The sequence below is a fragment of the Anser brachyrhynchus genome (assembly GCF_964034855.1).
Source record: "Anser brachyrhynchus genome assembly, chromosome: 3".
Lineage (NCBI taxonomy): Eukaryota > Metazoa > Chordata > Aves > Anseriformes > Anatidae > Anser > Anser brachyrhynchus.
Window position 1 is genome coordinate 92,871,298 of NC_137696.1, and position 13,615 is coordinate 92,884,912.

Here is a 13,615-nt window from a genome sequence, read left to right on the forward strand (position 1 = left end):
GACAAGTTGTAAAGACTTACAATGTCACCAGTATGTGCCCTTACAAATCAGTTTAAAATGGATCTTCAGTCTCCACAGATAGCATATCAGAACATTTCTCCTAATAAGTTTCTTCTTCTACCTCAATTAGAGGTCACTGTGCTCTTCTGAACAACTTTTATATACTGGGAGACTGCTGTTATGTCTTTCAGTCTTTTCTACAATTCCTTCAGCCTTCCTTCACTTATTATTTTAATCTTCTCCCTGGAGTCCCTTTAACTCGCCTGCATTTTAAAGTGGGGCATTCAAAACAGGATGCAGCACTAATGTAGGTCTCTCTAAAGTCAAGTAAAGCAGAATGATTGTCTTCTGCTTCTGACATACTACAATTCCTTTTAATATGTCCTAAAATACTTTGCAACAAAATTACAGTTAGATCATGGTCAATTTGTAATCCAACATAACTCCCCAGCCCTTTTCTATACTGTTGTTCCCTAGCCAGTTGTATCTCACTTTGGATTAGTTCGTCTGATTTCTCCTTCTAAAGTCTGTGATTTTGTACTTGCCTTCACTACATATTATCTTGCTGGTTTTAGATAATTTTCTTCATCTATCCAGATCACCTTGAACTCAATCCTGTTATGGCAAGGGCTTGCAGTACTTGCAGTATGGCAGTGAAAATACGAGCAGAATTACGGCTACGATAAGCCTGCGCAGAATCAAATGCCACTCTCACACCCACTACCTTTTTTCAACCTGTTTCCTAGGTCAATTTTAAGACGTCACACAGGACAACGGCTGAAGTCTTAGTACGATCAGTATCACCTGCATTCTCTTCATAATAATCCCATATGCCAACTACCCCACTGAGGATGGATAAAACTGTAGTTTGACATCAGAGCTTTGCAGTTATTCCTAGGAACAGCAGATTGGAATATAAGTCCAAGAGACATGTAAGAAGACCTTGATATGTGTACTTTAAACTTCTGCTCTTCTTAGTATTTTTAACCTTACCCACATAAGGGGGGGTGTTATTCTCAGACACTGTTCCCTCTAACAGAAGGTTGTGGATGTCCATTGCTTGAAGATGTTGTGTACATTCTTTATTGTAAGTGTATCCTAGTAACATAGGTCCACAGGACTCAATCTGTTACACATACAGCAGTTGTCAAATGATAGGACATGTGTTTGGAAGGCTCAGGGAAGATGAAGTTTTCCCCAGAGTTGTGTGGAACTAGGCCCTGTATAATCACTGTGAAATCAAAGATAAGACATCTCCATGGAGTAGAGCCTCTGCTCTGGTGGAAGTGTAGACAACTTTAACTGCTGTAAGCAACATGGGCCCTGAGAGAGGGGAGCTTAAAGAAACTGGAGTTGTCTCGTGCTCACAGTTATATTATACGAAGACATCTCAGTGAGCTGGGATGTGCTAACGCAGTGAGTTTTGCAGTGTTTGTTAGCAAGCTATCACAGTTTATTACGTAGCACATCACATACTTTTTTTAATTTTTAAAGAGTCTCACTGTCTTTATGCTCTTTGATAAATGACAGTGTCTGTCATTACGTATCCATCCTTGATTCATTCATTCCAGGCATCTGTCATCCTTCTTGCATTAGCTGCATGCATAAAAATGAATGAATCCAGTTGTGTATTGTTCATAATGGGCACCAACAGGTTACATTATTCAAGCAGTTACATGAGGCTGCTAAAAGCAGAAGGCCAAGAGGTTGGGACACACTGGGGGCAGGGAATGGCTGCTACCATTCTGAGTCCTACTAGACACCAATGGAGCCCCCTTGATGTGACACACCCACGTGACATAAACCTGTCACTACTATCGCTGTTGATTTTTGTCAAAAGCTACAGAGATGTTAACTGCTATGGGCATAACTGGCGTGTGATTTTCCTCTAGGTTTTGATTGGGGGTGGGGGATTAGACTGGTTTTAATGTTTTGCTAACTTTTCCTGTTAAAATTTCATGAGAATTACTTTGGTAGTTATTCATCTTCTCTGGGAGCATGAGGTCCACAGAAACAGGTATGCTGTGAACATGTAAGCATATTACTCAGTCAATTTAGTGCTCAGAAGACAGATGCTGTTCCTTGGAATATTATGAAGACATTTATTTCTTTTTTGAGAAAACTCTATAATGTGTGATTAAGTTTACTTACTTTAATATACGGAATTGTGTAAGTTTCTGTAAAAGGCACCAAGATCACCAGCACTGTTCTCTTTATTTTTTAAAGAAAATACAGATGCAAAGTACAGTTTTTCAGCAGTTTGAAGATGTATGTACTTTGACTGAGGATTTACAGTTGCTAAAACAATGTGAAATTTTAGCTAACTGTTTAAATTACAGTTACCATATGAGGCCATGTAGAGTGGAGCATACCTACTATTAATGTCTGTCCTATTTGCTGCCTTGTGGTATAGATGCCAAATGTATTGTTTTTCAGTACTGAAAAGTTTTAAAGTGCTGTATCAGTTTTCATCATAAAAATTCCATTCTCTGCACCACCCATAAGGATGAATGAAGACTGAAATCGTTCTGTGGAAAATTCAGCAAATGAAACATAAGCTTCTTAAGAATAAGTAATATAATTTAAAGAAAATTAAATCATATTCATTACCCCTAAGTAGCTTTCCAAGAGGAAAATAATCAAATGACACTTTTAGAAAAGTATTGGGAAGACATTCAATGCTATAGAATGTTTCCTTTCTTACTGTGTGAAATTTGATTGGTTTCACACAGTTCAAGGTTTGAAGAGGCCTTAGGAGAATACATATGCTATATATATTAACATATAATAAGACGACTTTATGGTTAATAACTTGTGCGATCTGATTAATATATTCACAATTTGGGGATATTTGTTTTGAATTCTATTAGTGTCCTCACCACTTAATAGCAACCCACCTGCTACCATCTCCCCTTCCCCAAATAGACTCACCTTGTTTTCAGGCTCTCTTTATCCATTCCTGTCTCACTCCTCCCTGTGGCTCCTGCACTAAAAGCAATCCTTCAACTTCTCTGTCATTGCTCAAGTTCTTCTCTTCCCTCAGTCTTCCCTCAATCTGTCTTTTTATTCAGTTTCTGTTTTGAGCTTCTTTCCTCCTACCAAAATCAGTACCAAAATCCCTCCCATGCTTCCAACAGAGATTTCTCCAACTCTTTTCCTCCACAATTGCTACCCCATTCCTGCCTTTTGTTACGACTCCCTCCCACTGCTGGTTCTTCTGTATTAGCTTGTTATTGAATATGGCTCATGGATACTAACTGAGGATAGCGATAGCTGAATTTTAGCTAGATGAATAAAAAGAAAATCTAGTCACTATTTATTGAGTATATTTTCTTCAGTACTGTAATTCAGTTTGGTAATAAAACACATTCTCCCCTTCTTGTATTAGCTAACACAAGTCATTTTGTTTTTAAAAGTGTTGCACGCAGACATGTAAGACTGGAACAGCAACCCAACAAATTTCATGTTCAGTGCAAAGAACCTCAACAAAAACATAATTAATGCAACACAATGTTTGAGATTTTAAGCCAACAAAAGCCAGACCATTTAGAGCTAAGGTTCCCATAGCAACCTTACTCTATCTCCTCCTGTGTCTGTGTGATAGGGTCTTTTTTTACATGACCACATATTGCTAGAGAATGTGCTGTATTATTCCATAAATAGAACATCAGTTTAATAGGTAAGTGAACTACACAAGGACTTAGAAAATTGTCTGTGTGTCTTCAAAGGAAATTAAATCAGTGTGGCTTGCAGAGGTACTGTATGTATATAAACACTAGCAGAAATTTTCATGTAAGCTTCAACATCATTAATATAAATGATGCCTGCCAGTGGCATAACTACAAACGTGCCAAAAATTCGATTATCTATTTCCCTGTATATAGATAAAGTCGAGGGATTTTTTGGTATTTCTTAAAAAATACCTTTCTATACATGGAGACTCTTCAATTTTAAGGGATTATTTTTTAGAGTAGGTAACTACCTAAAAGTATATAGGAACTCAAACGATGCAGTCAGACTTCAGGGCCACCTTAACATCAAATCTGCACTTTACATTCTTCAGCTGTGACATTTTCATGCAAAACTGTCTCAGAGAACCTAAGAATATCTTGTTACAGGTAAAGTAATAAGGCACCCAACCCATGAGTTTTGATTTCTACCTCTGGATGCTGGTTTAGGCACTGCTGGTCAAAACGAATGAAACACCAAGTTTCTACCAGATCTAGAGCAAGGCAAGAAAGTTGAGATCCCTCATAAGTTACCAGTAATCTCGAAGTATGTTTTTGGAATTGAAAATGTTTTGTATGACACTGATACAAAACTCTGCAAAACAGACAGCAACTGGTTAGTTTGGAGAGGATTTCAAAACAATAATAATGCAATGAAGATAAATAAGAAATATAATTGAAATACTCCTGACACAAATGAGAGAAACGTCATCTGTTTCCTCAGTTGTGCTCTAACACAGATTTTCCACATTCAGCTTCTTTGTAAACAAGCTTAAAGACCTGGTTAACGCTCTGACTGTTGTTAGCATCCAAGCAGGTGGATACTCTCAGCATTCAACCATTGTTAGCTCTGAAGAAATCTGACACTCAGCAATGAGATGACTAGCAAGTCCCTGAAGCATCTCCTTTCTCATAATAATATATGAACAATAACGGACAATGTGTCCAAATAGAAGTGGGTAGCAGCCTGAAATATTGAATAGTTCCCCAGAGAAATAATAACGAGGAACTATTCAAATAATATCCTTTTTCTGGCTCACAAGAACATTACAAAGCAGTAATCATATTGTGCTAGACTGGATTTAACTTTGTTGAAACTAGCACATTAATTGTAAACCTCCACTTAAGATAGTAAAAGGTTATTCTCACCCAAATGAAAAAGTAAATGCCTGAGATCTTAACGTCTTCACAAAGAGCTTTCATCTAGACAGAGATTTCAGTAGGCACAACAGAGAAGTAGCTCTGTTTGAAAACAGAAACAAATGAAAAAAGAAAAAGGAAAAACATAATTAAGAAAAAAAGCTTGGAAGTTTAAAGAATAAAGAATATGTGTATGACCTCTGAAATCAGGAGAACAAGGCAGAGCACATGCTGAAGTGGTTTTTCACACTATGAACAGGGGAACTAAGTTATCTAAGTCTTCTTATACCCAAGGAAGTAGAGCCTTGCAAATTCTCTTAAGTAAACAGAGCACCAACAAGGACATTTGACCTCTTTGTCCTCTTAGCTGAAAAAGTCCACAACATTCCCTATAACAGGTCAATACACCTTTAACCTACGCACTACAAAGTTCACAGCTAACAGCACATTATTTTCCCTCCTGAGACAAGAGTTACTGCAGCTCCTTGCTCCCAGGAGAGCACAGCCAGCCTTTAGCACAGCCTGGGTGCGAGTAACACCACATGCTCCAGCCAACTGCAGCCTGAAACAGACCCTCATCAGCCCTCTGGTGAGGGCTAATTTCACCTACAGGTGAAAGCATTGTTCCCTTGCTGGGTTTTAGCCTGTATGCATTTAAGTTTTCTCCACAAACAACTACTTACGGGCTAGCAGCAGCTGCCTGGAGGAAGCAGGCTTTGAAAAAGGCCAGGAGAACATCTTCCCTGCGCTCCTGAGAGGAAGGAAAAGCCTCGACGGGTGCGAAGAGATAAAAGCAATGCCTCTGATCCAGAAACAGCTCTCCCTCGGCCGGGGAACCTTCTAGCAACTTTGAGAGCTCGGGGGCAGCGCGGGCAGGGCAGGGCGCGGCAGGGGTTCGGGCGTTTCCCCGGACCCGCCCAACGGCCGCCCCCAACCGCCGCTGACCGTTGGCGGCCGTTGGGTGGCCCCGGGGCCCGGCCACCCCCTCAGGGGGCGACCTCGCTTCGTGTGGCGAGCAGAGGTGGCTTTTGTATCGCCCTCGGAGCTGGCTGCCTGCTGCCATGTGCCAGCCACCCCTTCCATACCCTCCCCCCCCCCAAAAAAAAGTGTGTGTGTAACAAAACCCGGGGTTACAGCTACAGTTAAACCCAGCCGTGTGCTCCTGTAAGAAAGCCATTTGCAAATCTTGTGGGCACAACCATTATTTTCAATTAGAAAACTCACAAGCCTCTTTTCTTTCCTAGGCAATGGGGTCAAGGCATTATTACTTTACTTGAGTTGTTTGGTATGGGCCTCATAACCGTCTACATTTCCAGTGTTACTCATCACATATGATATTTGTAAGTATCCTGGTCAGCATTTAGTTTAATGTATAAAAACTATGGTACTTGTTTTGAAACACTTAGATTAATATATAAAAATATGTTAGGGTTGCAAACAACAAATATTTCAATTTCTATAAAATGGTAATGAGCAAAATCTGTATCAAAGGATATCTCCACTTGCCTATAATGTATGTGAACATGTAATAATAACCTACAATGGTAAGTGCAAGGGAATAAAGTTAGCATTATCATCAACATTTGCCTTTCTTGGCTCACAAAGATTTTCTTGATGCTTTTATGCTCTGTGTGTACTGTCTGCGGGTTATTTGCAACCCATAATGCCATGGGAAATGTGAGCATACACGATATAGAACCATTTTGGAACCCTGTAATGGCGTTCCGATACAGAACTCTCCATTTTAAGAAATAACCACAATTTCTAACTATGATAAATGAACTTGGAAATTTGCAGTATACATTTCAGACATAAAAATTGTGTGGGTGCTAGAGATCTTCAACCTGGAGAAGGGAAGGCTGTGGGGGACGCCTTATAGTGGCCTTCCAGTACCTAAATAGGGCCTACAGGAAAGCTGGGGAGGGACTATGTTAGGGAGTGTAGGGATAGGACAAGGAGTAATGGCTTTAAACTAAAATTGGGTAGATTTAGATTAGATATAGGGAAGAAATTCTTCACTCAGTAGTGAGGCACTGGAACTGGATGCCAAGAGAAGCAGTGGATGTCCCATCCCTGAAGGTGTTGAAGGCCAGGTTGGATGGGTCTTTGAGCAACCTGGTCTAGTGGGAAATGTCCCTGCCCTGGCAGGGGGTTGGAATAAGATGATCTTTAAAGTCCCTTGCAACCCGAACCATTCTGTGATTCTATGATCTACCATATGTGATTGTCTGAAGCATGACTGCTGAGGAAATATATGTTTAAATCTTTATTGGAGCTTCTGGTGCAATGATTACTATTTACAATAATATAACTTTTAAATCTTTTTTTTTTTTTCTCATATGACCATAAAGGTAATAAGCAATTATCTGTATTATCAAGGACCTATCGGTGCTGCAAGATACAATTACCTGGCATCATGTGATAAATTAACCCTTAGATTGCTATTTTTTGCTTTAATGAACCATCAAGAAAGTTAAGAACCATCAGTCACCTGCAAGAGAGAAAAAAAACTTAGTCTTTTGCTCAATTTCAAATTAAGCACTAATACATTACCTTGAAAGTTGATCAAGGTAATTTAGGCAGGTCTCAGACAGGAGTTGTCAAATACAGAATCTCTTTCAATTATGAAAGCAAGGAATCTGAAGTGCTGGAAAGAGTAGAGCCCAAGCCGAGAAGAGAAAAATACTCTGGATGAGAATATGTAAGAGAGGAGAAGATCCAAATCAAGCTTTTAAATCCATCAGCAGGACCAGTTGGTGAATGATTTGGAAGATTGGTCAATTTACTTGGTCAATTTAATATGAAACTAGAAAATCAGCACTTGGCCTTACTTTGTATTTTAGGAGACAGCTGCAATAATACTGATAATACAGACTAATGTTTGTAAAACATGTGGATGAAGTGAGGTGCTATTAATAACGAAGTGTCCTATATACATATTATCTCAAATTACCTACCCTGAGAGATAAGAATAATTTAAATAAATACTATTATAAAAATAAAATGCTGTTATAGCTACCTGGACCATGAGAATTCAGTCTTTGAGGTATCCACAGCCTCTAGTGCCTTAAAGTTCTTCTAACAAAGTCAGAAATATGATTATCCTCACTTAAAGGAACGTAGGCACAGACAGTGGGATTCATCATTCTTGTCTTTAGATGACTACAGAACTAGTGTACATGTGAGCTAGTGGTCTGCCCTTCTTTTGTGCTTAATGGAGAGAAACAGGTACTTTGAAAGTGTGATTTATTTCAAATATTTTTAGATGTCTACTTGGAGCGAATTGTTTCATCAAATCTGTTTCTTTCCATTTTCTGTAAAGGGAATCTAGATGCCTAGCTCAGATGTAAATTTCTATAGCATAGGAGTCTCTGATTAGGTGAATCATATAAGCTGGCTATCTGAGTTCCACAGTAGCAGTTGAATCACACAAACATCCCCAGTCCTGAGAAGGAGAGTATTTGATAATTTTATGTTTCTGTGCCACATCCCGTGTCTCAAATATTAATTGATTTTTTTTATTCCTTTCCTCATTGATGTTCCTGGGCAGATTCTTTTCTCTAATGCTGTTGGACCCTGGTTTATGTTCAGAATATGCCTACGTGTCGTGCTGTGAGTAGGCACAGTCTTTCTATGCCTGTGCTGAAAGCTAATACAAACTCACACTGCCAGTGCTCTGAGCCAGCCATGAGTGTGCTCGCTCTGTGCACAGCCTAGGCTAATTAACTGTGCCAGACAGCAACCTTGTTAGCTCTGGCACGGTGAGACATTTACTGCACTCACACATCTCTTGGTCAGCACAGAATACAGGCAGGGTGATCAGGGGCCTGTCTGAAGTACAACATGTAGACAGAGCTGCAGAAATTGTAGAACCCTTCCATCTGCTTTTATTATTGTTATTATAATTTTTGCAGCTACACAGTCTGTTTGTTGTTTGACTACAATTATCATTATGTATTAGAGCAGGTAATAGGGTAAGTAAAATAGAAAAGAGCTAGTGATGTATTGGAATTGGTGAATATATAGCTTCTTCTTTCTTCTGTGTGATACAGCTGAGTTAACAACTCTAACAAAACTAGTGTCTAGTCTTCTAGATAGGGAGAGCCAAAACTTGATGTTCACTAGTGTGAGTAACAAGTAACTCAACAAGAGCAATTTTAAACTCGTAATTATAGTGTTTAAGATTAGAGGATGTCCTATACTGGGCAAAGGATATGACATACCTTCATCGGGGTGTAGTAAGGCTGAGATCCTGCAGTGGGATGGCCTTTACAAGAACTTTGCGTCAATCTCTCCAGGAAATTCAAGAGACAGCTTCACCTCATGCATCACATAGCAATCTGCATCTATAAGCATTGCATCCATGTTATTCTTCACCCTTTTTCTTAACTTAATCACTTACCGTGTAAACAGCTACATGACATTTTTCCTTAACTGTTGTGTTGTCTGCTGGGAACAGGGAACTTGTAGCCAGCGAATAACTTCCTTATCCTGTCTCACACAGACATCATTTTGCTTGTGGAAGCAGCATCTTTAATCAGTTTTAGTTAGGATTTATCTCTTCTGCCATCTCTGGACTGAAAATTTCTTCATAACTTTTTCATCTTGTGAAATTATATGGTTATGGCCATGTTTTATAGTGCTGTCCTGTGCACTTGATGAAGGTAGTTACAAAATTTTAAGCAAGGATATGGATTTGTAGACAACTTATTCATGCATGAGAGTGAGGTGGAACACTGTCCTTCCAAAAAACATTTAGAAAGTAAGTCAAAGGATTATGGTTTTTGATTTTTATTCCCTTACAAAGCTGAAACAGCAGAATGTCTCTCTTCAGGTTTTTGAGGGAGTGTTCTAATTAGTCAGCTGAAGAACAGTTCCTACTATAAATGTTAATAGGCAATCTTGGTTTTCTGAACTAGGTATGTGCAGTAATAAAAGAGCAAGTACCCTTGTAGATGACTTTGTTACCTTTTCAAATCATTCTTTTAGAACTATACTTTCATTTTTATGCTGCTTATCTTGGCCAGATTGTGCTGTTAACATACTTTTGTTTAGAAAACAACAAAAAACACCTGTTTTGTCAGTCTTAATCTTTAAAATAGGATAAATGAACTATGGAAAGTATGTATCAATATTTCACTCTTCAGAAAAATTTACAAATCTCATAAAAGTGCCCTGTCATGTCCTTGAACTCTGTAATACAAGGATCCACAGTATGAGGACAGAAGTAGCCCAAGTCAGTATAAGATATCAGGAGGTATAGCACTATTTGATGACAGAGCTTTTCTATGACTGACATTTAGTGGATGTTTTATAGTGGAGTGAGTTTTAGTGGACTGCATTTAGTGATGCTGTATTCTCACAATAGCAAGCAGAAGCTTTGATATAGCCTAGCCCACCTTTGATTTCAGTTTCACATGGAATTGTCAATTAATTTTTTCATGTAAAGACTCAAGGATTCTACAGATCCAACAGTTGTTCTTAGTTTGTCACAAGGGGGCAGATCAGTACTGTTCAAGTTTATCGTTTTTTCCCCTAACAATCAGCAGTAGCAATCTACAAAAGATGTATGTTTGGACTGATAATTTGAGAAATCCTGAAGTACATTGTTGCATACAGTTTAATTTTAACATGATTACTGAATTATTAGGGTTTTACTGAAATAGTTTGATTACAGAATGAGTGCTTGATTTGGAAGATTGTATTTGTAACCTTTAAATTCAAGAAATCAAATTAAACAATACAGTATAATGGATTTTCCACTCTACTTATTTCACTGTTCACATAGTGTACTATCAAACACTGCAAATGGTTAGCTATTGCCACTTTTGTATCATGTAATTTATAAATGCAAATGAGAAACATTTGATTCTTTAAAGCTTGCTTCCAAAACTTCTGTCTCTTTCACAATTTCTGGTACTTCTGTGATAATAGGGTGTAGTACCTCTTAAAAATGAATTTGATTTGTGAAGGTAAATTAAAAAGGTAGAAATTTAGTTCCAGAAATACACCTCTTTCTTAAAAAAACAAACCTCTCTTTTACCCTTCACTTTTTGCAAACAGTGTATTCTTACCTCAAACTGCATCCCTCTGTTTATTTGCTACTAAGATAACTAAATAGCCCACTCAGTTGAAGGATGTAAACCAATTTAACTTGAATGTTCATCGTTTCCTGTGAGTCTTTTTTTCTCTCTTTTATGGATTCTACTCATTCATTGCTTTTCATTCTCTGCTGAAAAGTAACATTCTAGGTTTCCTTTTTTGATATTCACCAAATTCAAAGCAGCAGCATTCAATCTTACTTGTTATGGTTGGGCCTCACTATGTTTACATATACATATGTATACTGAAAGAGGAAGAGAGCTCCAGCTTACAGATCTTTCAAGATAAGGCTGATCTTTCAAGATAAGGCTGTGCTCAAGACCTTAAACACATAGTACAAGCTAGTACCTGGCTTGAAAGGATCCCCTGCATTTTGATCTAGGAAGAGAAAAGTGCTTTTTGTATGAGAGGAAAAATAGAAATAAATCTATTGAATACACTGTATGCTGTAAAGGAAGGCCAAATTTGTATTTCTGGTAAAATTTTCCCTGAATTCTGTTGTAGCATGAGAATATTTCCTGTGCTGAGAAGCTGTAGACTGGACATGTACTGTAGCACTTTGAGCAAATATTTTTAGAATATATGCACTAAACATCTCATTTTTAATACCAATGATTGTAGCAAAATAAATATATAAACAATACATCAATATATTTAGAATTTGTTACCAGAAAAAAGATAAAAATAGCCAGTTCTGACCACATATAACAGAAACGTGACCACTGTCACGTGGCAAAAGGAAATTAGAAGAAAAACAGATGATATGAAAAGAAGCCTACCTGAATTTCAGGGATGGATTTAACCAAAATCCTGTGTTCCACAGCATGGAATACTGTACAGACAGAAACTTCTATCTGTCAAACTCTTAACAAGCAATAAAATTTTAAGCACTTGCCTCTTAAGCATTTTCAAAATAAGACAATTCAGAAGGTTGCAATTTGATGACAAATAGTGGTTTTAAAGCATAAATACAACCTGCCTTCAGAAGTATCAGGCCTCTTGTGTAAGACAAGATGAAACACGGAAAAAATGAACCTTAATTTTAGTAGAGTTGCAGTCAGTCTTTACTAGAAGGTGGGAAGAATTTTTCGATGAAATAAAATTTCTCAAACCAAATAAAAATAACCAGAGTCTGACACTGAGATCACATGTAGAAAATTCCAGATTTAATATTTAAGGTATGAGAATGCTATAGGAAACCAAAGACAGAATCTAGTTAGTAGCACCACTTTTTTTTTTTTTTTTCTCTTTCTCTCTGTATAAATAAATATACATGTATTGTGGTAACAGTTCTTTCAAAGGAATTGGCATTTGACTAAAATATTTGGCACATTAAATTCTGATCCCATATTCAAAACCAAATTATTTAAATAGGATTAAAATCTTCATAAATATATATTCATGTATCTTCAGATGTCAGGTTTTGTTACAAATAAGCAAATACTTTAAATATCTGTTCTCAGTTTGCAGGTCAAAGATACATGGGATGGAGTACAGAGTGGTAATTGTTTTGAGATCAAAAGAAAGGCATTAAAAAACTTTGTTGAAATTTGTACTCTATTTTTAAAAGAACAAGATTTCAACTGGCCTTTGCTTTTTTTCTACATCAAAACAGTGTTATTTAAACATACATAATTATGATGTACAATTCTATTGTTTTAAAGTGTCCCTTGGTAATAGTTAATGAGAGAAACAGAAATGTATTAATTATGCCAAATATTTATTCCATGCTGCCATTACTCCTACTGGTAAATCTAGTGTGTACTGACCTTATTCATTGTATCCAGGACATTATGTAAGGGAAAAGTATGCATAATGTTGTTGTGGACAGTACATCCCACACTTACACAGAATCAAAGTACTCTTTAAGACATTTTGTAGAATCTAACCAGTGATACAGACCAGATGGCAAACTTTCAGCATACTGTGTTTGCAGATTTCAGCTGAGCCCTCTAAGAAATCTTTCTGGATGTGAATGGACTTTCTACTCTCTATACATTTTAAAACACCATTGAGGATTTCTGTCAGATCTTTTCTCTTTAATTTTGAATTCAGCAACAAAGTGTAATGCCCAGAAATCTTTGGAAAGCAGTGACAAAGGCTATGGTAAGTGTTTTTTGTTGTTATTTGTTTCTTTTTAAATTCAGATTTGTATTATAATGCTAGAAAAACACTTTAGAAAATTAATTTTGAAGCTTAATTCAGTGGATAAATTTATTCTGTTGTTTAATTTTTACTGACTGCATACTAAACACTTTGAATGAAGACTCAACATTGTCTATTCTGTTGTTAATGATTATGCTGTTTGACTTGGATTTTCTAGAGATATATACTGATACATAAATGTGTAGTATATGCATACATGTGAAATGCATGACATTTTGTAAGTTTATTGCATTTAGAAAAAAAGTAATTTATGTTCTATCTTATTTTTAGGAAGGTATTTTTATCACTTTTACTGATATTGTATATATTTCTACAAGAAGAAAGAGGGCATACAACTGAATGGAAATTATAGAGTTTAGGAAAAGTCACTAAAAATGAGAAGGGCACCATGCGTTTTACACCTTACCCAGTTTTGCAGTGAAAATGTCTAGAAACCATCTTTAAGTGAAAGCTTAGTCTGTAAAGGATGTTCAGGAAAC

At 37.1% G+C, this 13,615-nt stretch overlaps 2 protein-coding genes across 7 annotated transcripts in view; one reads left to right on the forward strand and one right to left on the reverse strand.

Annotated features, from left to right (window-relative positions):
* SENP6 (SUMO specific peptidase 6) overlaps positions 1–5,946 on the reverse strand; it is a 93,061-nt gene extending 87,115 nt beyond the window's left edge. For 3 of the 4 annotated variants that reach the window (XM_080583772.1, XM_080583771.1, XM_080583769.1), the window contains exon 1: positions 5,552–5,946. In XM_080583772.1, the coding sequence (XP_080439898.1) occupies positions 5,552–5,931 (380 nt within the window). In that variant the 5' untranslated portion in view covers positions 5,932–5,946. The remainder of the gene's footprint in view (positions 1–5,551) is intronic. The other variant, XM_080583775.1, reaches the window with a different exon arrangement.
* Positions 5,947–6,110: 164 nt separating this feature from the next.
* Positions 6,111–13,615, forward strand: part of FILIP1 (filamin A interacting protein 1) — a 130,123-nt gene continuing 122,618 nt past the window's right edge. Inside the window, exons 1-2 of one of the 3 annotated variants that reach the window (XM_080583762.1) lie at positions 6,111–6,208; positions 12,907–13,076. In XM_080583762.1, coding sequence (XP_080439888.1) covers positions 13,038–13,076 — 39 coding nt within the window. In that variant the 5' untranslated portion in view covers positions 6,111–6,208; positions 12,907–13,037. Of the gene's footprint in view, positions 6,209–12,906; positions 13,077–13,615 lie in introns of those variants that run through there. The other 2 variants (XM_080583766.1, XM_080583765.1) reach the window with 2 other exon arrangements.